The sequence below is a fragment of the Oreochromis niloticus genome, linkage group LG14, assembly GCF_001858045.2.
Source record: "Oreochromis niloticus isolate F11D_XX linkage group LG14, O_niloticus_UMD_NMBU, whole genome shotgun sequence".
In the NCBI taxonomy this organism is placed as follows: domain Eukaryota; kingdom Metazoa; phylum Chordata; class Actinopteri; order Cichliformes; family Cichlidae; genus Oreochromis; species Oreochromis niloticus.
In genome coordinates, this window is record NC_031979.2 from 16,430,278 (window position 1) to 16,454,040 (window position 23,763).

The 23,763-nt window shown below is 42.4% G+C and overlaps 2 protein-coding genes across 4 annotated transcripts; both read right to left on the reverse strand.

Moving 5' to 3' along the window:
* Positions 1 to 2,752: 2,752 nt before the first annotated feature.
* tbrg1 (transforming growth factor beta regulator 1) lies at positions 2,753 to 10,795 on the reverse strand. Of its 2 annotated transcripts, XM_003441672.4 has the most exons (15): positions 10,450 to 10,795; positions 10,170 to 10,307; positions 9,413 to 9,470; positions 9,223 to 9,305; positions 8,954 to 8,990; positions 8,541 to 8,603; positions 7,825 to 8,061; positions 6,798 to 6,868; positions 6,469 to 6,710; positions 6,241 to 6,377; positions 5,954 to 6,100; positions 5,721 to 5,818; positions 5,466 to 5,576; positions 5,182 to 5,324; positions 2,753 to 4,870 (listed from the first exon to the last, which is right to left on the reverse strand). In XM_003441672.4, the coding sequence occupies exons 2-15, from the start codon at positions 10,286 to 10,288 to the stop codon at positions 4,782 to 4,784; spliced, it is 1,635 nt and encodes a 544-aa protein (XP_003441720.2). In that variant the 5' UTR covers positions 10,289 to 10,307; positions 10,450 to 10,795; the 3' UTR covers positions 2,753 to 4,781. The 2 variants fall into 2 exon arrangements, with proteins under 2 accessions (XP_003441720.2, XP_025754105.1); XM_025898320.1 differs by lacking the exon at positions 8,541 to 8,603.
* Positions 10,796 to 18,712: 7,917 nt separating this feature from the next.
* Positions 18,713 to 23,555, reverse strand: mmp20a (matrix metallopeptidase 20a (enamelysin)). Of its 2 annotated transcripts, none has more exons than XM_005474617.4 (10): positions 23,417 to 23,555; positions 22,577 to 22,827; positions 21,630 to 21,778; positions 21,420 to 21,545; positions 21,111 to 21,272; positions 20,873 to 20,990; positions 20,651 to 20,793; positions 20,284 to 20,440; positions 19,775 to 19,878; positions 18,713 to 19,234 (listed from the first exon to the last, which is right to left on the reverse strand). In XM_005474617.4, the coding sequence occupies exons 1-10, from the start codon at positions 23,525 to 23,527 to the stop codon at positions 19,134 to 19,136; spliced, it is 1,422 nt and encodes a 473-aa protein (XP_005474674.1). In that variant the 5' UTR covers positions 23,528 to 23,555; the 3' UTR covers positions 18,713 to 19,133. The 2 variants fall into 2 exon arrangements, with proteins under 2 accessions (XP_005474674.1, XP_013124833.2); XM_013269379.3 differs by having other exon boundaries at positions 21,369 to 21,545.
* Positions 23,556 to 23,763: the final 208 nt, after the last annotated feature.

Genomic DNA, 23,763 nt, shown 5'->3' on the forward strand with positions numbered 1-23,763 from the left:
TGCCATCCCATATAGCAAACCTTTCAGTGCTGCATTGAAAATGAAGTCTGTTAATTTTTAACATAAAAATCAACATGAACTTCCCATTTAAAACATGTATCTATATAGATGCCCAAATACCTATATGAGCTAAGCTGCTCTGTTGTACAGCCTTAACCACCACTGGGTCATGTATGCATATACCTTTAGGGTCAAATATAATTTCTTTCATTTCATTCACTGTGGAGACCACATGGTGATGTAGAAGTCTCCAGCGATTGCTGTGCTGTGAGGATATGGCCCTGAGGCTGCACAGGTTACCGTCTCCTTGTCAGGATTAATGAAACAAATGAAGCAAATCTCACCATTCACTGTGAGAAACGGCAAGTACAGCACGTTGTTGTCAAAAGGGGATTTATCCTGACATCTGTACTGATTGGAAACAGAAGTCAAACTAAGTGAACCTGACAGCAGCAGGTATGGCGGGTACCTCACTTTTGATTTAGAACTTCTATTATGTAACGGCTGTGAGGACATTTAGGCAGTGATTGTAAAGTTTTGAATCAATCACTTGCACTTGGGTAAAAATTTGTATCAAATTGATTTTGTAATTTTACTTGATCGCAGTACGTGTATTGATTTGTCTCTCTGCATTAACCCTAAAACAGACTGACCAGTCCAGGGTGTACCCCGTCTCTGGACCTATAGTAGCTGGGATAGGCTCCAAGCCCTCCTTCCACAATGTCTTCACAGACATTGAACACTTACATTTTTGCCAGTTGCAGCTTGCGATTTCTTAGTAATGTAGTTTGTAGCTGCTAAATATATGAAAACTAAAAGTTTCATGATGCTGTGGTGGGGCCAAAAGACAAGTTAAGCATGTTTTTTTGTCTGTAGCTCATTAGTAAGACACATTCTGCTTTGCTCACCTGCTCTGCACACACACTAAACATACATTGCACTTTCAGTGTCGCCATAGGGTTGGTCTAAACATCCACAGCACTGTCTGAAAAACTGAATTTTTACTTCCTGTTCAAATACTGCCTGTCAGGAGCAATTTTCTCAATCTGGTGCCAAGTATGCTGTTCGATATCCTTTCAGAGGTCCCTTCACCATGTTTTCTTTGACCTACCTCTTTTTCTCCTCACTTGTGGGCTCCATGTCAGGGCTTGTCTGGTGATGTTGTTGCCTGGTTTCCTCAGTGTATGTCTAATGCATCTTCTTCCTTTATAGGTACTTGCTTTGCTTTTTCCCCCACAGGTCGTGACTACAAATCTTTGCCCAAAAGATCTTCAAAATTTTGCTTAGGCAGCTGTTGATGAAGTTCTGCATCTTATTGATGGCAGCTTTTGTCATCTTTCAATATTCTGCACCATAGAGCAACACTGATTTCACACTGGGGCTGTAGATTCTGGTCTTCAAGTATTCCTGACCTTACAGCATTTAACAGCACAAAAGAGTGAGAAAATTTAGATGTGCATCACGAGTAAGTCGACTAATAAGACACCTCATAATCATCATCTCATACATTTTAATATTTAAAGGTACAAAGTCTAAAATATGGACATGCTTATTAAGGAAAATACAACTGGAAGAGGGATGAGCACACTTTTCCATTTTGCAGTGTATGCAAAATGGGAGCACACTGAGTTTATGCATTAGAGACTAACATCCTGGCTTTACAGATGATAGCAAACACAATTTTGCACACTATTGCACATTCAATAAGCATGCATCTTATCTTATACTGGCCAGGTAAAATAATAACTGAAATCACTAAAATACAACACCATGATCTAGATTTGTCTGCATGTGAAACCAACTCTACACTTGAAAAGTGTGGGGAAGAAGGTGTGCGCTATTTACTACAAGTACTACACACAGTTTGACTTTGATTACTTTTAAATCAAGTCAACTTTTCAAGCATCCAGTGGGTCATTAAAGCATTTCTCATGGTTGTGGCCTGATATGCTGCCAGGACATGTCTCTGGCACGACTTTAACATCTAAAAACATTTTTTCTCTAACAAAAAGCTAAAAGCTAAACAGGGATTTTCCATTTTCCTCTGAACTCTGCTTTTGGTTTACTGTCTTGATCTTTTGATGTGTTCTTGTGATCTTAGCACGTCACTCTTTCAAAAACATAAAAAATCTTTTTTTTAAAGTCCTGCACTGTATTTTTCTTTTTCACGATCCATCCCCGAGATGAGCAGAATGTAGCCTATAGACTGACTCTGTCTCCCAAATTTGAGGTTTATGATGCACATCCTCGGACCTTTCCCCAAAGAAACTGCTACCACTTAAGTATTCAGTATGACCAAGCAGCCTCTGTCACAGGCTCTTAAAAGGTCTTTGAGGTAAGACTGGCAGCGATATAGGTGTGAGTTAGCATTTCCACTAATTGCAAGTTTAGCAGTTTGAATGAGAAACACATTCTAAAACACTCCAGAGGCTGGAAATCTCTGTGCATTTGTGCTAGTAATAAATAAATGTCACAGGGTGGACCCTGAATCCTTAAGCAATAGTCTCAGTTAGTGGTATCTGGATAATATATGTACCTTGACTGCATTTAACTTCCTTTTTACCACTGTCACAGCCAGATAGTCACATTCATTTGTTCACTTAAGTGTCTCATCATTAAGTGTCCCATCCCACTGGAATGTAAAGTAATGCCATTAGACTAACGCTGCTATGTAATAGATTTGTTTTGGCTAGCTTGGAGTCCAATTCAGATGTCCCCATGAAGAAAATAAAGTATGCGTGCATCGCAGAACCCCTGTGGCAAATGTTTATTTTAACACACTGTAAATTGAAATTTACAACACAAGTCATTTTGACTCAAAATCTGCACAAATAAATGACAACTAAGAGAGTTGCGTTCAAACATGGAAAAGCATAGCAACTATTTTCACATGGTTTTCTGAGCAACTTGCAATTATTAAGTAAGGTTATAGCAATAAAACTGAAACATCAGCTGGAGCTCAGGCTTCAAAATAAAGCACAGCTATACGCATACAGTAGAAAGCAAAGGGGTGTACTTTGAATGAAGGTTAACCTGACCTGAGCTGCAAGTCAGATTTTTCAATGTCACAAAACAGGCTCTCATATTATGGCTTGATCACCATGGTAACTTGTGTTGCACACTAGAGGTGGATATGTTTAGAGTTTAGGTTTAAAACCTGCTGTAAGAGCCACATTTGCTTTAGAAGATTAAAAGATTTTCTGCTCAAGGAATACATTACACACTGTAGCCCGTTTAGCTGTACATTTACTTATACAGCTGAATGAAGCAATTACAGCAGCAAAATTGGATGCAGGTAGTTGCATGCATTCAATTAGCAGTAAACAAAATCAATAAATACTTAGTCGTGATTTGCTGCCAATTCTATTTTATACATTTGTATTGCGGCTGATAGAACAGACTATAAAGGTGACAGGTTTTAGTGATAACCACAGACAATATATAAAAAAGTTCATTCAATGTGGCCAAAGTCTGCATGGATTTCACATTATTATGGTACACCTGTCAGTCCTGAAAGCACTGATGATCACATTGAAGCGCACCAAGTTCAAAGGTTTTCTTGATTTTCTCTAATAATGTGAACCTTTCACTTTAATGCTCATTTACTTGTTGCTTTAATATTTTATTATATGTCACCAGGACACATTTCTCTATACAGCACATAGTCAGTTCTTTTTTTTTGGCAACACTTGTGATTAAAGGTATAATTCCACTGTATTAAAAAGAAATTTCAATTTATTTTTCTATTACAACAAAGTATATTTACCTATAAATACATGTCATAAAATAACACATAGATAAAGGTAGGCACACTATAAAGGTATAAAGGGGAGTTCTGTAAAAAAGAAGTCAGGTTTTTAGAGGAAACAAAAAAATAATTATATTCTAAGTAATTTTCAGTAGTGTGCAATTTCATGGTAATTTTACAAAAAAAGTCTCCATCTCGTGTAAATATTTTGTATTTTTAAGGATGCAGGCTACATTATGGACTAATGGATTTATCTTGCCCTTTTAAAAAACATCTTTTTTTAATAATCATTATGCTGATGTGTATGCTGTATTTATCTGTCCTTTTATTTTACCAATAGAAATGGTATAACGAAGTGTTCTCTCTTACCAACTTACAAGAAAAAATAAATGCCTTCAAAATTCGCAGTTCTATGAAACCTTGTAATGATGGAGCCAAGTCTCATTTTTTCCCTTCACAATGACATTTCAAACATAACTTTGAAAAGGAAAGAGAAGTCTGTGTCATTTCCTCCAAAATATCTGGAATTTAGGTCCATGATATGACCTGCACCACAAAAAGTACAGTGTGTTTACAATGTAAGACGGTGAATAATTGCAAAACTCCCCAGAAATTACACACTAAAATTAATTAAATTTACTTATGTAAAAACCTGACTTGTTCCCACCTTATTCTAGGGTACCTAACTTTACACTTTAACGTTGTAAATGTAATGACATTGTAAGATCAAATAAAATACGTCAAAATTCTATTTAATTACTGGGGAATTGCGCCTCATGTTGTAGTGTGCCTTATCATAAAATGTTACTTTTTTATTTGGCAAAACATAATCAATCAATTGAATCAAAATGAAAACACCCACTTTTATTGAAGTTTAAACAGAGCCTAAGGCACAAAAAGCCACATTGGAAAGAAAGCCAAGGCCCCCTGGTGGGGGAAAAAAAATATGCTCCATCTTGTAATTTACAAGGAATATTTACAACAACTAGGCTCAGGTATGGCCTTGATTTCAGAGGCGCTCCGGCACAGAGCATCAGGAGCTGAAATATGAGGTCGAAGCCTTCATGGTGGGGGAGGTCAGGTGATGCTGATGAGATGAACTAGGAGACTGTGGTGTCTGTCCTGAGGGAAGATGGAGATAGAAGAAGTCATCATCATTGTCACGTTGAGTAATCATCATGTCAGCGCTGGCAAAACAAACAAAACTGCTTTGAAATCCAAAGTGTAACATCTGTGATGAATAACAAACACACTCCAGCAGAGCAAAGTACAGCTGAGTCATCCGCTTTGTTCAGACAGCAGCTGTTGACACAACTTTTGATTTGTGTCCCAACCAATGACAACTCCCCCAACCAACCTGTGACTCACTGTACAGTAAACCCATCTGTCACTTTAATGGACCCTCTGAGTGTGAAATTTTGGAAAGTACATGCCTGTGATATGCTCTGTCTTGATGTTCTCAAAGCTGTGGTGCCTCTGGAATGCTTCAAAGTTGATTGAGGCGTCATCCTCTGATAGGCTGTGAGGGACCTGGCCATCGCCAGGGCGAGACACCTCAAAACGAATCCATCTGTAGCTAAATAAACAATTTTTTTAAAACCCATAAATACTATAAAGACCTTTTTAAGATGTCTAACAGAATGCAAGTGAGTTAAACCTAGAAAAGCTGAATATATCAAGTTGAGAATCCGTTGTTAGGGAGCAGATATGTACTTACTTGCTACACTTGCGAGCTCCAGGACAGCTCTGGATGAGATTCTGTATGGTGGGATGAGAGAATCCAAAGAAGTCTGCTCCTGATGGAACAATCGACACCACGGACTTGGAACTAAGAAGAATGTGCAGAAGGATTTATTTTAACTGAAGGTGACAAAAGCTAATTCAAGTTGTACTAGCAGGTTGAGTAACTGGAAGACAAAAGCTTTGTCATGTTTGTTCATTTATTCAGAATGAGGCAGTGAAGTTGCTCTACCTCACAGACGCGATGGCCTTCAGTAGATTGGCATGGCACGTCAGGGCGGAGGAGGCCACGATCGCATTCTGAGGGTCCTCTTCAGGCACGATCTCAAACTGGAGATGGAAGGTGTTTGAAAAAAATCATTGTTTAAAGTAACATATCTTAATCTTAGTGTCGTGTGTTCACCTAAAAGTAAACAGAATTTATATAAACATGTATCAAAACTTGCATGCGAGATGAGAACTGACCTGTGGGCCTGTTCCCCCGTCCTTGATTTGGCAGGTGTAGAGGCACTGCTGCTCTGGGTTTTTCATGCTGGCAAAGATGCGTGTGCTGCAGAAGCCCACTGGGTAGATGGCACACTCGTCATGAAACAGCATTCTGTCTGTGATGATCTGGAGAGCAGACAAGAAGGATTCAGTCATTAGTGTAAGCATTTCGAGAGGCTTGGTTGTGTCCTCTAAAGCTCACTTTATGCTAAAGATAGGAACTTTAAAACCTCAGCTCAGAGGTTTACTGTCACTGAGACACTGACCTCGCCCAGACTGTAGACTGTCAAACCTCCCAGTACTATGGGAAACACAGGACGGCCGGAAGAGTCGAGAGGGATGGGTTGCACCACCTTCCGTGAGCCGTCTGCGAGTTTTCGCTTCTTGGACATCTTCTTTGGAACTAAAAGCCCAATTTCAGCACAATTTAGTTGTATACAGCAACACAAGGATGTCATTTTATGTCTTAATAAATGTTTGATCATAACACTCACGTTCCTCCTTTCCATTCTCCCTGCCCCGCTCCTTCCTTTCCTTTTTGGGTTTTTTAAGTGCTCCTTCTTCGCCTGTTGGCACTGTTGATGACACACTGTGAGTAGTGGACAGACCTGAAACCCCGGAAGGACCTGAGGACAATCCCACTGGTGGCAAAGGTGGATGAGAGCTTGAGCCGGGTGTGGGCAGTAGCTCCCCCTCTGACAGAGACTGGTATTGCAACAAGGATTTTAGTAAGAACCTGAAAATAAAAATGTAATGAATACCATGTGCCATTAGAGCAAAAGCACATCATTCAGCATGTCACACAGCAGTCACCTGTACTCACCTCCGCTCCTCCTTTGCTCTCAGAAACTTTTCTTCTATGTGAGCAACTTCATCGCAGAGAGCTGCATTCTCCTGTGGACAAAATTACACCTCGGTGTGGTCAGGGTGGATAACATACTTTTCATGTCCTAGTCTACACTCAGACACTTTTGGGGTACCTAATAAATTTGGACCCCCTTTATCTTTCAGAGCAGCATTAATTCTCCATTACAGAATCAACAAGGTACAGGAAACATTAGAGACTTAGGTTCATATTGACAAGACACCATTACACAGTAACTGCAGATTTCACGTCATCCATGACATGAATTTCCTGTTCAACCACATCTCATTAGTGCTCTGTTGGACTGAGGTGACTGTGGAGGTCATGAGACGATGACCTCCACAGTCACCTTGACCATCATGTTGACCATCATGTTCAAGAAACCAGTTTGAGACAATCTATGCTTTTTGACATGAAACGCCATCTTGCTGGAAGCAGCCATCAGAAGATGGATACACTGATCACAAGCACCCAAAAGTGTGCCAGAAAAAACAGCCCTCCTCCCACATACCGCACACCCCTTACACCACCAGAAGCCTGAACTGTTGAGACAAGGCAGGATGGATCCATAATTTCATGTTGTTTATGTGAAATTCTGACCATACCATCCATAGAAAGACATCAAGACTCATCAGACCAGGCAATGTTTTTCCAAACTGTAGTGCCAGTTTGTTTTTCTTATTCACAGTAGTGGAATGCTCTTCTGGATACCTTGGTTGTAACAAGGAATGCAGATTTCTTTTTTTTTCTGAGTTAGTGCCTTCCTTTCAGCTTGAAGCAGTTTGCTCATTCTGCTCTGAGCTCAACAAAGCACTTTAATGTTGAGAAATGCTGCTCATTGGACATTTTACTTTTTTGCACCATTCTACATGCCTAAATACACTGAGTTATTAGGCAACTAATCAGGTGTACCTACTAAAGTGGCTGGTGAGTTTATATGCATGATGTAAGACTGTTTATTTTTATGGAAACATCATTTACTTACAAATATCATGGCACGAGCAGCTTTGCGCAGCCGGAGGTACTTGAGCCTATACTTTTCGTTCTGGTTCTTTCGTGGACCCCTCTTCCCCTTGGCCTTATGCTCAGAGGAGGTAGTGGGAGATGGGAAGGTGGGTGCTGAGACTCCTGACCCAGAACCAGAAATGGTATTCTGCTGAGGCGAGCTGAGGAAAGACTGGGCAGTGAAAGCCTGCAGGGCCTGTTGCCGCTCCTCATCAGTCTGTAAGGAGACAGAGATGGAGGGGAGACAAAGACAGAGGATTGTTTATGTGTAGCACGAGTGCCTGAGCCTAATGCTTGTGCTTTCCTCAGGATGATGAAATGTACACAAAAAAAACCAAAACACAGATGCAGCTTCCACTAAAAGTGCTTTTTGACAAATAACAAAAGTTCAACCAAACAAAAGGTGCACAAGAAATTAAAACACAACTGAACTCCCTGTCTCAACTTATTTCACTCAAACACAGGCTTAATGCAAAAATGCTGAAATTTTAATTCTGTATATATGATTTTTTTCAATTACTTAGAACAGTGTTGTGTATCCCTCTACACTTCTGGGTCTGGCTCTTTTGTGAAAAGAAAGGCTTCCATATTTATCCATAACCAACAGCAGGGCATACAAAGCAATGCAAATGTGCAGCACCTTATAATATATTTAGGTTTGGTATAACAGTGGCATTAGTATCTCAGATGACTCACCAGCAGAGCAAAGACTCCGTTTCTGTTTTCAATCCTCTTGAATCTCCTGCTGCCTTTTTGTGTCTGAAACATAATGCGAGACTGAGGCCAAATGCACGGGGCAGGAAAGGCTGGGTTTGATTCACACAATCTGGGGGTCAATTTAGATGAATTCAATCATTATAAGATCACAGTTTAAAGGCCCGCACATCAGAGCACAGAGAACTGTCTGTTCCGATTACAGCCCAGAAATGTCTGCCTCATTAAAAAAAATGATGCAAAACAAAAGTCAAAGAAGTGGGATGGGAAAACAAAGGATGCTAACAGAAATGCAAATGGTGTTTGCACCAAATCCACTCAACAGGTGATGGTGTAATTTACAGCACTCAACAGCAGAGGCTGCTGTGAGGCTGAGTCTCAAACATTTCCCTTACCTCGCGGTACATGACAGCTTCCAAGCTTGATTTTGCACTGCCAAGGAGAGAACAACGAGATGAGCAAAGTCTAAAGGATCATAGTGAATTACAGAAAACCATATCTCCCTCCTCCCTTGTACTCATTGAAAGACAGCAACTCCTGCACACTCTTGGTTTTCATGAATTTGTTCGGATGCTGTCCAGCCAAAGCTCATCAAAACTCATGAAACTTGACTTTCAGATATGCTCTAATAACTTAGACAGTTAAACTGAAGAGAACACTGTACTTGGATTGAACAAGTCCCCTGTCGATGATTCTCTGTTTAATTTCCTTTATGTGCATGGGACGTCCCGCTTCCTCCAAAACAATCTATGTAAGAGAAAGAAAGAAGAAAAAAAAACTTGCTAAAACACCAAAAGCAAAAGACCCTCACTGCTGTGAATGTTACTGAAATGTTAGAAATATATGGCCCATACCTGCGCAGCATCGAGCCACGTCAGGTTCGGTTTCTCTGCTATTTCACTGGGTGGTTCACTGCAAACAGGAAATAAAACGTCAGTGTCCTCTGGTGTAAGTTATCCCCTTGATTTATTTGTACTTTAAAATTTTGGCATGATTTCCTGCAAGCACACCCACTTTATCTGGATACATGTTCATATTGCTTATGCAGAGGAATGACAAAAGGAAAAGTCTATTGCCCTTTAACCTTACAGTGCTGGGAAGTGATGACTTCTTAGAAGCATTTCAACAAATTCCCATAATGATACATTTCTATGCTGATGGTGTCTCCGCTCATAGGACTCATGGGGTCACTGATTATTATTATTATGTGAATCACATCAACTATGGTCTATGGAGAGTCAGCTAGTTTAACTTATCAAAGCATTATCAAAACACTGAATGACGAAATATATTTTAGAAAAATGGGACACTGAAGCTGTTCTGGCAGTATATGATGCCACAAGACCTTACTAAGACACCTTTTCTCTTTCCTTGAAGTTGTCAATGATCTGAGGATTTTTCTGCTCTTAGCTGTACCCTAACTGACATGGTGGTAAATGGACTGGTTTTGTATATAGAGGGTTTCTATTCTGCTTGAGTATTCAAAACACTTGAAATTATATAATCTATGTTAATACTGGCAGAATATTTCTTCATCCAAAATAAATTAAGTTACAGTAGACAGTAACATTTTAAAATTATGTATTATAAAATCTGATTATTTTGAATCACCTCTCCAGAGTTTCAGTGGTGCCAGACAGAGTTGCAATGCTGTCCAGAGCAGGAAACAGAGAGTAGTTCCCCTGTCCATCAGCCTCCATCTCAGATTCAAACGTGTTGAGGGATTCCATGGAGGGCAGGTATGAGCATCTGCGAAGAAACGTCAACGAGAAAATATCTAGCTGTGTTTCAGTCTACAGGCGTGCCTCACTGCAGACTGTAAGCAAGGCAAACACTGACTTCTGCACAATAATACCAGGTACAGTAAGGACCAGCTACAAGCAAAACCTACCCAAATGAGTCTGCAGCAAACACTTATTTCACTTCGTGCTCCTCACTATTAGTTTCCGTGTCAACCGGAACCTTCGGCCGTCCTCATCGCTTTGTTTACAGTCAGAGCGTCTAAATGCTAACATCAACTAGCTAGGAGTCATTGGCTAGGAGCAGTTTCCGTGTTCAAATCCAGAGTTGAAAGAATAAATATTTCGCTAGTGTGGTCCAACTCGTGAACATATTTGACGTTGGGTTAAAAATGCGAATATCTCTCACAGTTTTACTGTAGCATAGTAAAGGTATATGTGGATCAGGAAGACTGGTATTGGAACCAAAGACAGATGAGCACTTTACCGGATATCCGGTGTACATTTACGGCTCGTCAAAATAAAATCCGAAAGTTACACTTCGAAAAAAAACACCTTTTCCATTATTTTATTTAAATTTTTACTCATCTATTACTACTGTACTGCACTTCTTAAATGTTTCACAGTATGAGTGATGATATTCTGCTTTTAATCTTTTTTTTTTTTTAAATAACATTAGGCCTGCTACATTTTGTTGCCCCGTTTATCAGCTAGTTTAGTTGAATCTTTTCTACAAAAACCAGGGAGACTGGTTGTAACAAAGGGATCGACGTAGCAGCATCGATTCCAGGAAGAGGGGACAATGTAAAATCATTTAATCAGTTCCATGTATGACAACTTCCTCCCTGGCTTTGTATGTGAAAAATGACTGATTTCCAACTGTGAAAATCTTTCTTTCTGGCTTCTATGCTTTTTTTTTTTTTTAAATGTAGTGTCTTAGGTAAAATGTGAGGCATTTAATATATGCCGATTTCAAACTACTACGCCGCTGCAAATAGTTACAGTGTGGTGGACCACTAGAGGGCTCCACTCACACCCAGTGTTGAGGAAGTGTGTTCTTCTGTTTTGTGGCGCGATATGTCCAGTTGATGTTGGAGACAAATAAAGAAGGAGTGTGAACTGAGAGCTCTGTGTCGTAATGCTTACCTCCACATTGGTGACCCCTGACTCGAGCATGCAACGGGCCGCAGATAACGCAGACTCCGCTTTGGAGGCATCGGCGGCCGCCGGACCTCCGCCTCCTGTTGCAGCTACGTTCGCTGTGGCGCTGAAACTGCCGGACTTTTGGCTCCATGACCCCCGTCATGGTTCGTGCACGTGGAGGCTCAGTTCGCCCTTCGCGGCATCTCGGCTGACGACACGAAGTATCACCATGTGGTGGCCTCACTCGACCCGCTGGCCACCCGCCGCGCGATGCCGCTCCTCCGGGACCCACCCGCCCAAGGGAAATACGCCGCCCTTAAAGAGCTGCTTCTTCGGCGCTATGCCCTCTCCGACGCTGAACGAGCCGAAAAGCTCCTCAACCTGTCAGGCTTGGGTGGCGGTACCGCGCTCGAGCTCATGGAGAACATGCTGTCGTTGCTCGGGCCGGATGACGGGGGATTCCTCTTCGCCACCTCTTCCTCCGCCAGCTACCGGCCGCCGTGAGAGCCGTCCTCGCAAACTCCCCGCTTCTGCCTGCGAAGGATTATCGCTCCCTGGCTGAAGAAGCGGATCGCATTCTCCTGGCTAGCCGCACTTTCAACGTTCACGCCGTGGCTACGGACTCGCCGGCGGCGCCTTCCACGCCACCACCTGCCTCCCCCAGAGCATCCGCCCCTTGCTGACGGCAGGGATTGCTACACGCCGGCACGGCGGCAAGAACATCTGTTTCTACCATCAGCGATTTGGCGACAGAGCGCGTCGCTGCCTGCCGCCTTGCGCTTTCTCGGCCCAGGGAAATGGACCCGCCAGCGCGCCGTAGCAGCCGCGACCGCTGGCAATACAGAGAGGCTGCTCTTCATAGAGGACTCGCGCTCCGGGAGACGTTTTCTCGTGGACTCCGGCTCCCAGAAGAGCCTCCTTCCCCCTACCGCTGCCGACGGACTAGCAGCGAACTGTGGGCCGCAGCTCATGGCAGCTAATGGCTCTCCCATCAAAACGTTTGGGGAAAGGTTGGTGACTGTTTGTTTTCATGGCCGGGATTTCCAGTGGAACTTTGTTGTTGCCGCTAGCTCTGTACCTATTTTAGGTGCTGATTTTCTGTGCGCTCACGGACTGCTTGTCGATGTTGCTAACAGATGTTTAATTGATGCTCTTTCGTTTTCTTCGCTGCCATGTTTTACACGGGCCGCCGAACCCCTAATTCGGGCTAATGTAGTGACCTCCGGGGATGCTTTTCAGCGTTTGCTTTCAGAGTTTCCATCGCTGTCTGTCCCTGATTTCTCTGGCGCGGTAACGAAGCATGGGGTTGAGCATTATATTCCCACGGTCGGGCCCCCGGTGTTCGCGCGCGCGCGCCGCCTCGACCCCGCGAAACTGTCCGTCGCTCGGGAAGAGTTTGCAGCCATGGAGCGCCTTGGCATTGTACAGCGTTCGAACAGTGCATGGGCCTCTCCGCTTCACATGGTGCCCAAATCAGACGGTCGGTGGCGGCCGTGCGGAGATTTCCGCCGTTTAAATAATGCCACGGAGAATGACCGTTACCCCATCCCCCACATTCAGGATTTTTCTGCCAACCTCGCCGGAATGTCGATTTTCTCTAAAATTGACTTGGTGCGGGGGTATCACCAGGTTCCCGTGCGCGTCGAAGACGTCCCTAAGACCGCTGTCATTACCCCCTTCGGCTTGTTCGAGTTTTTGCGCATGCCGTTTGGCCTGAAAGGTGCCGCCCAGACCTTTCAGCGGCTGATGGACTCAGTTTTGCGTGGGCTGCCGTTCGTTTTTGTTTATCTGGACGATATATTGGTGGCCAGCTGCTCAGCGAGCCAGCACGAGTCCCATCTGCGCCAGGTTTTCCAGCGTTTGGCAGCGCACGGCCTGATCATCAACCCTTCCAAGTGCCAGTTTGGGTTGCCTGTTCTGGATTTCCTCGGGCACCGCATTTCCGCTGAAGGTGTGGTTCCGTTGCCCGACAGAGTCCAGGCCGTTTCAGCTTTTCCACGCCCCACGTCGGTTAAAGCGTTGCAGGAGTTCTTGGGGATGATAAATTTTTACAACCGCTTTCTCCCCAGAGCTGCCCACCTGCTGCAGCCACTCTATGCTGCCTTAAAAGGTAAAACAGCCAAAGATCCGGTTGACTGGCTGCCGGAACGCATCCATGCGTTTTCCGCAGCCAAGTCTGCGCTGGCTGACGCCGCCCTGCTGGCACACCCGCTCCCGTCGGCGGAGATCGCGTTGACCACCGACGCGTCCGACGTGGCAGTGGGTGGGGTGTTGGAACAGCGGGTTTCAGGTCTCTGGCAACCGCTCGCCTTTTTCAGTCGTACGCTCCGGGATGCCGAACGCAAGTACAGTGTTTTTGACAGGGAGTTGCTAGCCCTGCACCTCGCGACACGGCATTTTCGTTTTTTCCTCGAGGGTCGCAACTTTACTGCGTACGTTGACCACAAACCTTTGACGTTTGCGATGTCCAAGGTCTCTGACCCATGGAGCGCACGCCAGCAGCGCCAGTTGGCGGCCATTTCGGAGTTTACCACAGACATTCAGCACGTGGCTGGTAAGTCCAATCACGTCGCTGACTGTCTGTCACGTGTGTTGGTTTCTCCAGTGTATGTCGGCGTCGACTACGCTGCCATGGCCGCCGAGCAGCATGCTGACCCGGACATCCTGGCGCTTCAGTCAATGAAACGGGCCTCGTGCTGGAGGACACCCCGGTGTGGGACGGCGGTCCGCGCCTTCTTTGCGACGTTTCTACCGGCCGCCCCGCCCGGTGGTTCCCCTTTCGTGGCGTCGTCGTGTTTTTGACTCGGTGCATGCCCTCTCTCATCCCGGCGTCCGGGCCTCGGTCAAGCTGGTCAGCGCCAGGTTCGTTTGGCCGGGCCTTCGCAAGACGGTGAAAGAATGGGCGGCGGTTTGTGTCCCATGCCAACGCTCAAAAATCCACCGGCACACGCAGGCACCCTCGAACCTTTCCGTATCCCCGGTCGGCGTTTCGATCACGTTCATGTGGACCTGGTTGGTCCCTTGCCGCAGTCACAGGGTTTCACGCACCTTTTGACTGTGGTGGACCGCACAACCAGGTGGCCGGAGGTGGTGCCACTGGCGTCCACGACAGCGGCGACGGTGGCCAGAGCGTTTTTGTCGACGTGGGTTTCCCGTTTCGGTCCCCCTGCTGACATTACCTCGGACAGGGGCCCACAGTTTGTTTCTGAGCTTTGGTCTGCTATGGCTGACGGCTTGGGGGTCAAGGTCCACCGCACCACAGCATACCACCCGCAAGCTAACGGGATGTGCGAAAGGTTTCACCGGTCTCTTAAGGCCGCGCTCCGGGCTTCCTTAACAGGTGGCGACTGGGTCGACCGTCTTCCGTGGGTTTTGCTGGGATTGCGTAGCGCGGTTAAAGAAGACCTCGGGGTTTCCCCGGCTGAACTGGTCCTCGGCCAGCCCCTCCGGGTCCCCGGGGAATTCTTGCCTGAGAGCCCTCCCCATGTTTTGATCCCTCTTTGTTGCCTTTTCGCCCCCCGAAAGGCTCGTTTCCTGTTCCTGGTCCCGTGCACCACTGCCTGCCTGACACTTTTGTTCCGAGTTCGTTGGACTCTGCTCGTTTCGTTTTCGTCAGGCACGATGCCCATAGGACTCCGCTGCGTCCCCCATATGACGGGCCGTACAGGGTTCTTAAACCAGGCAACAAACATTTCATTTTGGACTTTGGCGGTCGGCAGGAGGTTGTCTCTGTTGACAGACTTAAGCCTGCACATGTTATGCAAGAGGATCAGGTGGTCCCGGCCCAGGCCCCTCGTCGCGGCCGCCCACCTGCCACCGGGCTGCTGGATTCTGTTTTTTCCCCCAGGAGTGATCCACAATCACCGGAGTCCAAGTCGTCTGCAGCTTTTTCTGACCGCCAGTGCCAGCCTCGCTTCCGGGCTGGGTTGCCCTCTGTCAGTTCCCCACCCCCCGGTTCAGCCGTTCCGGCCGTTTGCTTAGGCCCCGGGTCCTGGACTAGTTCTGCTGGGTGTTCGGGGGGGGCATGTGTGGTGGACCACTAGAGGGCTCCACTCACACCCAGTGTTGAGGAAGTGTGTTCTTCTGTTTTGTGGCGCGATATGTCCAGTTGATGTTGGAGACAAATAAAGAAGGAGTGTGAACTGAGAGCTCTGTGTCGTAATGCTTACCTCCACAACAGAATAGTTGTCAGGTGTGGGGATGGTTGTAGTACCTTTTCAAAATATATCCTGCTCCTTTTTTCCCCCAGCATGTCAAGGAAGTAGGTGAGAAAAAACTTTACCACTATGAAATATAAGTAGTGTATGAATGTGAGCGTGAATGAATAATGGCATTGTAAAGCGCTTTGGGTGCCTTGAAAAGCGCCATATAAATCCAATCCATTATTATTATTATTATTATTATTAGTGGATTTTTTTTGGCAGCAGCTTATTGTGACTAAAAAATCAGAGGTGAGTGCTTTTTGACATAGATTACCAAGAAGGCTGTAACAAGGGTACTCCTCATGTCTGACAAGGAAACATCTTGCTGTAACTCAGATTTATAGTAATTTGAATGGCATGACCTTCTATGTTAAGGTACTGTGTTTAGAGATGACTACCGTATTTGAACTCCGTACAAAATTCCGCCCCAGCAGCTGTTTTAGATTGAGATGTGCACAAACACTATTTCTCTCTGCTGAGTTTTGAGATAATGTCTTTACCCATTCTTTATTATGGCTTGTGTGGTCGAGACTTATTTGATGTTTGCGTGATTGTTTTTATGTGCTGAAAATGAATCACCAATTACAAGGACATCTTGCATGTTTAAATATTCCTGACTGTTGGAAATGAGAACATCTAACATGATCAGCATTTCCTGTCCAAATTACACCAGCATTACCGCCTGTTTTTTATCAGTACGTAATTGCAATAAAATGGTCAGCATTCCCTTAAATCTGTTTTAAAGCAGTTATAATCTTTTTTAAGAAAATAGTTTTTCTCTTTAAGACAACCAAATATTTTCTACAAATTAAAGGGTACGTACACCAAGGGTATAACCAAAGGGAAATATAGATATATTTTTTTCCCTCTGAGTAAATTTTTCTTAGACGTCCCCGATTCAGTGGAAGTGAATGAAATTTCCCTTATGGTGCGTCTGCATAATTCATAGATGGTACTGTAAATTGAATAGTTCAAATACAACTTTTTCACAACTATCAGAGGACAAACTGAGAGTGGGAATTTGCTGTTGTGCATCAATGAAACCGACGGTACACACTTCCATTGCACTGGAGTGTCAGAAATTTTAGTAACAGATATTTTGACTTTTGGCAGTAAAACTAAAACTCAGAGGAGAATTTTTGGTAACTAACCATTTGAAAGTCTCCTACTCTTGTGAGCTGTGTCATTTGTACTGGATCACCTCTTAGGCCTGTTCTTGCTCTGTGGCTCAACCATAACACATGAAACACTAAACTATAAAATCCTTAATTTATCCATATCCATGTTCAAAACGGTGACTCAGGCTCCTTCCTTTATTGGAGCTCGTCTTATGTGGCCTTACAAACTATGTGGTCTTATTTCCGAAATTGCAGTATCTGAGCAAAGCATGTGAGCGTTTCACAACATAACAGTTCAGACACGATCGAGCAAAAACACAGCAGCTTAAATCGTTTCCCAATGTTTTGCTGTGTCACTGCATGTTGATATATGCAACTCATATCAGTCCTGCTAGTTGCATGTTGTCATACCTGAAGAGGGCGGAGAAATTGTAGAAACTGTAGAATTGTACATCCTGTTTTTGCCTTATAGAATAGAATTAATAGAATAGCCCTTTATTCTCATTGTACATGTACAATGAAATTGTGCTTTTTTTTCTTTTTGTTAAGAATAAAATATGTGAAATATGTATGTTTTAATCAATCACTGTACCAGTTTCCTATTTACCCTAGCAAAATATAAAGAAATGAGTGGGGACTCGAGACTTTTGCACAATACTATATGTATCACATATTCTGAAACTTAGCGTCCTCTCTGTGACCCTGTTGACGGAAGTTGTGTGAGCCTCCAGGTCCTATTAAAGGGTATGCGTCAACAAAGATAATCCCATAAACCAGGGGATCATTTGGCATCAACACCCTTATAACCCACTAACACCACAACACAGATACATTCCCAAATGAATTCCTAACATCCGCCCTTGAAGAGGATTGCATGTTTGCTGTAACATTGTTTACCTGTTTGAAATTCAGTGGGGACATTTTAAGTTTGGGCAACTCCTGTTTGTTTGTCCCAGCGGAGTTCAGAGACAGTGTTTGATACTCGGTGGAGTTAGGAGATTCTTTTGGGGAGACTCAGAGGATCGGGGACCTGGATTCACAGAACCTTCCTTCTATTGGATTTTGTAAATATTGGCACTTCAAAAAGACCATATAGCTCTATCTGCACCAACACTGTAAATAAACTCACTGAACCTGCCTTCCTGAGTCCTCCGTTTGAGTCTGGCCAGACTGATCATGACAGATTTATTTTATAATAAATTTATAAAACCCATTTTTACGTCACATTGCTTTGCTAATGTTTTTGCCTTCAAGGATAATCTTCAGGCACTATGGTAAACACTTCATGAGACAGGGATAAACAGCCCAGCAGTACTATTCAAAAACAGAGACATCTTCTTTTCTGCCTGCTATCCATTATCCTCTTAAAAGGGGAGCCACGACAGTCTGAGGTGCAAACTGTTTTGATAAAACCTCAATAAGAACGCACAGTAAAAAAGAAAAGCTACCACAGTGGAGAAAAAAGAGGAGTCGAGCGGCCCCTCTGATAACACAGGAGGAGGAGCTGTTATGATCCATTTTACCTTCCTGCTAAAAAAGGTTGTTTAGATCATGTTTTTTTGCCTATTTTTTGGGAGGGGGGTATAGGTGCAGTGTGCTAAAGCTGCTGCAGGCGGGAACATCCAATTAAATGAGGCTTATGTTTTCAGAACCATCAAATTAAAGCGTAAACCACCCTATTAACAAAAAATAATGCATTTGCCAACATTTTTGTGTTTTAATATTGAACATTCAATGAATATTTTTGTGTTTTAATTAAGTACAATAATGTTTAATGTAGTGTGAGTGTCACTAATGTGCATTGAGAGGCTGTCATTTGCAAAAAATCTTAAGAGCAATTTTGAACTAAAGCCTTTCCCCTGCACTTTTTGGGTTATTTGCATATTGTTTTTGCTATAAGAATATGTAAGATTCCAGCATTGCAAAGATAGTCGTGGGGCACTTCACAAAAATTCTTTTTTATTGAGGTGAGTTTAATAACAAACATCCTACTGAGTTCACTGGTAAGCTCCTGAAGGCGTAATTTAACTGGATGTACATTTTAAAAGAAGATTTGAGTACATGTTCTTCAATAAGTGTGGAGTACTAAAAAAATGTACACCTTACATTTGACTCTCACAATATAAGTACTTAGTATATTCATGCACAGATTAAGAAGTATTACTACAAATGTACATAAGAAACGAATGAGACACAGGATTAGTATAATCAGAGATACAGTTAGTATAATTTACATGCAAGTACACATATGCTTAAAAAATGTAGCACAACTACTATACCGCTACATGGTTATCTTAGCTTAACATATTCAGAGGGTTTTTTGTAATTTGATAACTGAGGAATTCTCGCTGTCTTTCTCACTTCTGTTTCAGTTCAGCATCCCAGCCAAGACTTTCCTGGAATTACATTCACCACTTGCTTTTGTCTGAAGTCATACTGGTAGGATTTTGTTCCAGAGAGGAGAAAGATGCTACCTGTGAAAAGAAAATCATACAAAAACAGTGAGTGGATGTATCTCAGCCCACACTATGATTTCCCCCCCTCTAAAGCATACAGAGCTTTGGTGCCAAAATCCACCTTAATGGCAAGTGAGAATGAAACAATAAGTAAAACAGAGTGTGAGACATGGCTCCTGTAAATCCTTTAAGTGTGAGTGTGATTGGATGTGAGCTGGGTAAATGATTAAGAAAATGGTTGGATGGTTGGAGTTTAACCTTTTAAATCTGAAATCTAAAATGTTTCACATATATGGTCTGGCATGTGGACAGCCACGTTTGCCTCTGAATACTATTCTATTTCTACTTGTGAAATTTATATCGTTCCTGAAACTAGATGGTGTTTTAGTATCAAAGTGTGTTTGGTGTGGTAAACTCCACCCGTCTACTACCTAAACCTAAACTTGGTTTAAAAAAAGAAAAAGAAATTACAACTTCTATTTCAGTTGTACTCTATTTGCAGCTGGCTGTTAAGGTCCACATTTTCCTGAGTCTTTTTTTCCTTTTTTTTTTTTTTACCTTGTAACTTAAATGCAGCATCAACTCTTCTGGGGATTCCAGACCAATCGTTCCGGATGAGTCTGGGGAAGCCAGGGTCCATTCTCCTATTGTGCTCATCATACCTGATAATTCAAATATATAAAGTTGAAATATATAAAAAAACATTAGTACATTTTTTAGTGCGGCAATGTCAATGACATCTAAAGCAAAAACATAATTTACTTAATGCCAGAAGTAACCATTGATTATTATATGCTGATTATATTTGTTGCTTCTTTTTGCTTATATTTTAATAAACTGAATGTAGTTCAATTCAGACTAGACAGAAGCTTAGTGATTTAAGCTAGTGTGTGATATTTACAGACTAAACAACTTATCGATTAATGGCAGAAATAACAATGATGTTAGGGTCAGTTTAGCTCCAGCTATCATATACAGGTCAGGTTGTCCTGTGACTTTCATCATGTTAAAATATAAATCAGAACAAAGAACAATTCTAACTGTAAAGCGGCACTTTAAAAAGTTACCTGTAATAAAACTCTCCTACGAAGAACATTGTTTTCCCGTATTCGCTGACATGCACAGCAGCATCAACCCGCCTGACTCTGGAAGAGAAGCCGTACTCGTAAATGGAGCCAGCGCGACTTTTCGTCTTAAGCTGTTCAACCACCCAGTACTTATGACCTGGAAAAACACAGCCATGTCACTGGATTTGGGGACACTATGGAAAAACAGCAACGTACCACAAGCCCTGCCAAACTCAATGAGCCTCTTGCATGAACTGCAACACTTATGTTGCACAAGGCTATAATTTGCGTGTTCTGCTACTGGAAATCGAGCCTTGTCATGCTGACAAGGTCTAAGTGATGCTTTGCAGGCTGCCCATTACTCTACCGGTGAATATGTACGCCACGCCTTTGGCTGGGATGTCATAAGCGGCATCAATCTGAGAACTGATGCTCGGTAAATACGTGGTTATGTGGCCTTGTGTTAAACGATTCCAATAAGTTGTCCTTGTTGTTCTCATCCACATGTGTCTGCAATGAAACAAGAAGTGAGTTGCTATTGAGAGGTTATTTAAGGTGTTTTCCACCTTTAAGTGGCAATACATTGTACCTGTTTTTAAAGAAACAAATCTCATTTTCAATCAGTGTTACTGCATCAAAATGTTGGGGAAACGTTGGGTCACATTTTTTTGAAGCCACCTGGGTTTCCATCTTTTTGCTGGGCCTACCTGTGAAATAGTCACATAGAAAACATTGCATATAATATATAACACGCTCTGAGAATTTTATTTCAGTGTTTAATGATTTATAAATTCAATACTTCGAATGTTTTATGTTTTGTTCTTTACCATACAGAGCTTGGATCCCCATCACATCATCGTTAGAGAGAGAGTACTTGGCATTGCTCTGATGTCTGTAATTGGGGTACATGATAGCAGAGGGGTCTCTCGAGTGAGTCAAACCAAGTGAGTGGCCAAGTTCATGAGCTGCAACACTCAACAGGTTGTAACCTGAAACACAGTTGCAAGTAGTTGTTATTATTTCATTACAAACTGCTGGAATGCTTCTGTCTGGCTCAGAATATGTCTTTAATTCCACATTTTTACCTAGTGTCATCTTTGGGCTTTCAAACTGCATTCGTGTTTTGACTGACAAACCTTGAGTCCCTGCCGTCCATGTTTCATCCTCATCAAAGTGCACATCTCCACCCATCCCCATTCCTGGCATGAAGGCATGAGCCAACACGCCCCCAGGTCCATCGAAGGGAAAGAAATCTCCATGAGCTACAGGAAAACACAGGATCTGATTTTTATTCATCATAATTAAAAGTCATGATTAAAAGTCCTTAGACATGTTTTCAGAGTTACTTCTGCGAGAAAAAGAGAAGACAATATCAGCTTTTCGATGGTTGATTTTGATGAACTTCAGCGGGGTTGCATCGCTCCACATCTTCAAGGCTGAACGAACAGACTTTTCCACATCCTCTTTCTTCATGTCTGGAGTGTATCTGGCAATCCTGCATGCCAGCAATTGAGAAAAACATGAGGCATCAGAAACAACATGTTTCCACATATGTTGCTACAAATACTAGCATATCCTCTGGTGGTCAAAAGAAATTTTAAGCACTTTACAAGATTATTTTCTAATTGCAAAAGTGGAATATAAACTCTACAGTATAATATTGTTAATCGTTGCCATTATAGCATTATTTAGCGTTCCTACTATATTTCATGCTATTGCCATCAACAGTTTATTTGCTTTAGATTTATATCTATAAAAAGAAGATTCCTCGTGCTATTCGGGGCCTTCGATCTGCATATTCAAACCTTCATATCCAGAATTCACATTCTTATTCATTCTTATTACATACATATCAATTTTACTGTACCCCTCCCCCCAGCATGTTTACACTGAGTAGGAGATGCTCTGTATCTCATTGTACAACTGTATAGTGACAATAAAGGCATTCTATTCTATTCTATTACCTCTTATTACACCAGACAATTGCTGGAATTATGCTGTAAACCACATCATACATCCACAGCAAGGAAGTCTAAACCCAGCAAAATGAAATAACCAATAAGAAAATTTCATGTTTCAATGAGTCTTTGCAGTACAGAACTATTCAGAAACTCCCTTTCTATACATGCTGGAACAAACGAAATGTGGAAGTCAAGTAACTAATAAACTTAACTTAAAATAATAGTACAATATTGTAAGATTGTAGTTTTTAATCTTTTATGCCATTTGACTATATTCACAAATAACGGTAAATTACTGTGAAATCTGGGAAACATGGAAAATGCAATCTCACGTGTATGTGATGATGTGGTTCTTCCATTTAGGCCTATTAGGGTAAAAGCCGAAGTTGTCCACATCTGGAACTCCACACCTTGCTTCCTTCATCACATTCAGGGTGTGAGTATCCATATTTCCTGTTTCCTTCAGACCAAAGAAGTTTTGCATTTCTCGGATCTTCGCCTCCATGGTGGATGCAGACCTCACACTTCTTATTGGAGGTCTGTGGTCTCCCAGATTCAGACTGTAAAACCTCTTGAGGTAATCCTGTTGAGATTTAGAGTTTAGATCTGGACGCTTAGGACGAGGTGTGTAAAATGTAAAGCTGGTTTTTATTAATAATTTTTTACATGTAATATAAAACATATTTAATTATTTCTCTTCCTTAAACACCTAATAAAATATGTTGAATATGTCAGTCTAGCAAAGATAAGGAAGATTCCCTCCTGCTTATTATTGTAACAGCTAAAACGAGAAAGCAAGCGAGTTTAAAAAGGAAAAGAAACTGTATCAGCACAGATGTTAGTTCAGTTCAGTTTTTTGTCAGATGCTTACACATAAACTTCAAAACAAGTGAAGTAAAAAAAAAATGCAGGACGCTTCAAATTAAAATTCAGTGCATGTATCATATGTTTAATAGCAAGAAAACACACACACTGAACTGTAGCGCTTCACTACTAGTTTAAATAAACGAAATACACTCATAATTCTACAATTTTAATTGAAGCCATTGCAGTCTACACAGTTTTACATAAAGGTTCTACAAACATTATCTCCAACATTTCTAACTGAAACAACAATTCTAATTCATATGGTTTTTACACAAAGTTCGTAAGCCTTTCTTCCATTCACAAACCTCAGCCAGCTCCACATTCTCAAGCCTCTGCTGATCTTTGTCAATGGGTAGAGTCCACGAGATTTCCACCAACATCAGAGAGCCCAAAACGGGTATCCACAACAAATCCATGTTTTAAATGCACATTTCAACCACGCTTCACATTTTTTATATGGGAGTATTCCTGAGCTTGTTTTGCAATCACATGGCCCCAAAGTGCTCCGTGCTGGCTGTTAAAGCTGGGTATATTTGCCCCAAGAGGTTTTGTGGTTATAACCTCACAATGAAATGTCTACATATGTCTGGCTTTTCTGTCTATGATGGCGATAATCATATGTACGGTTTGTTCCATAGCATAGAAAATTGCA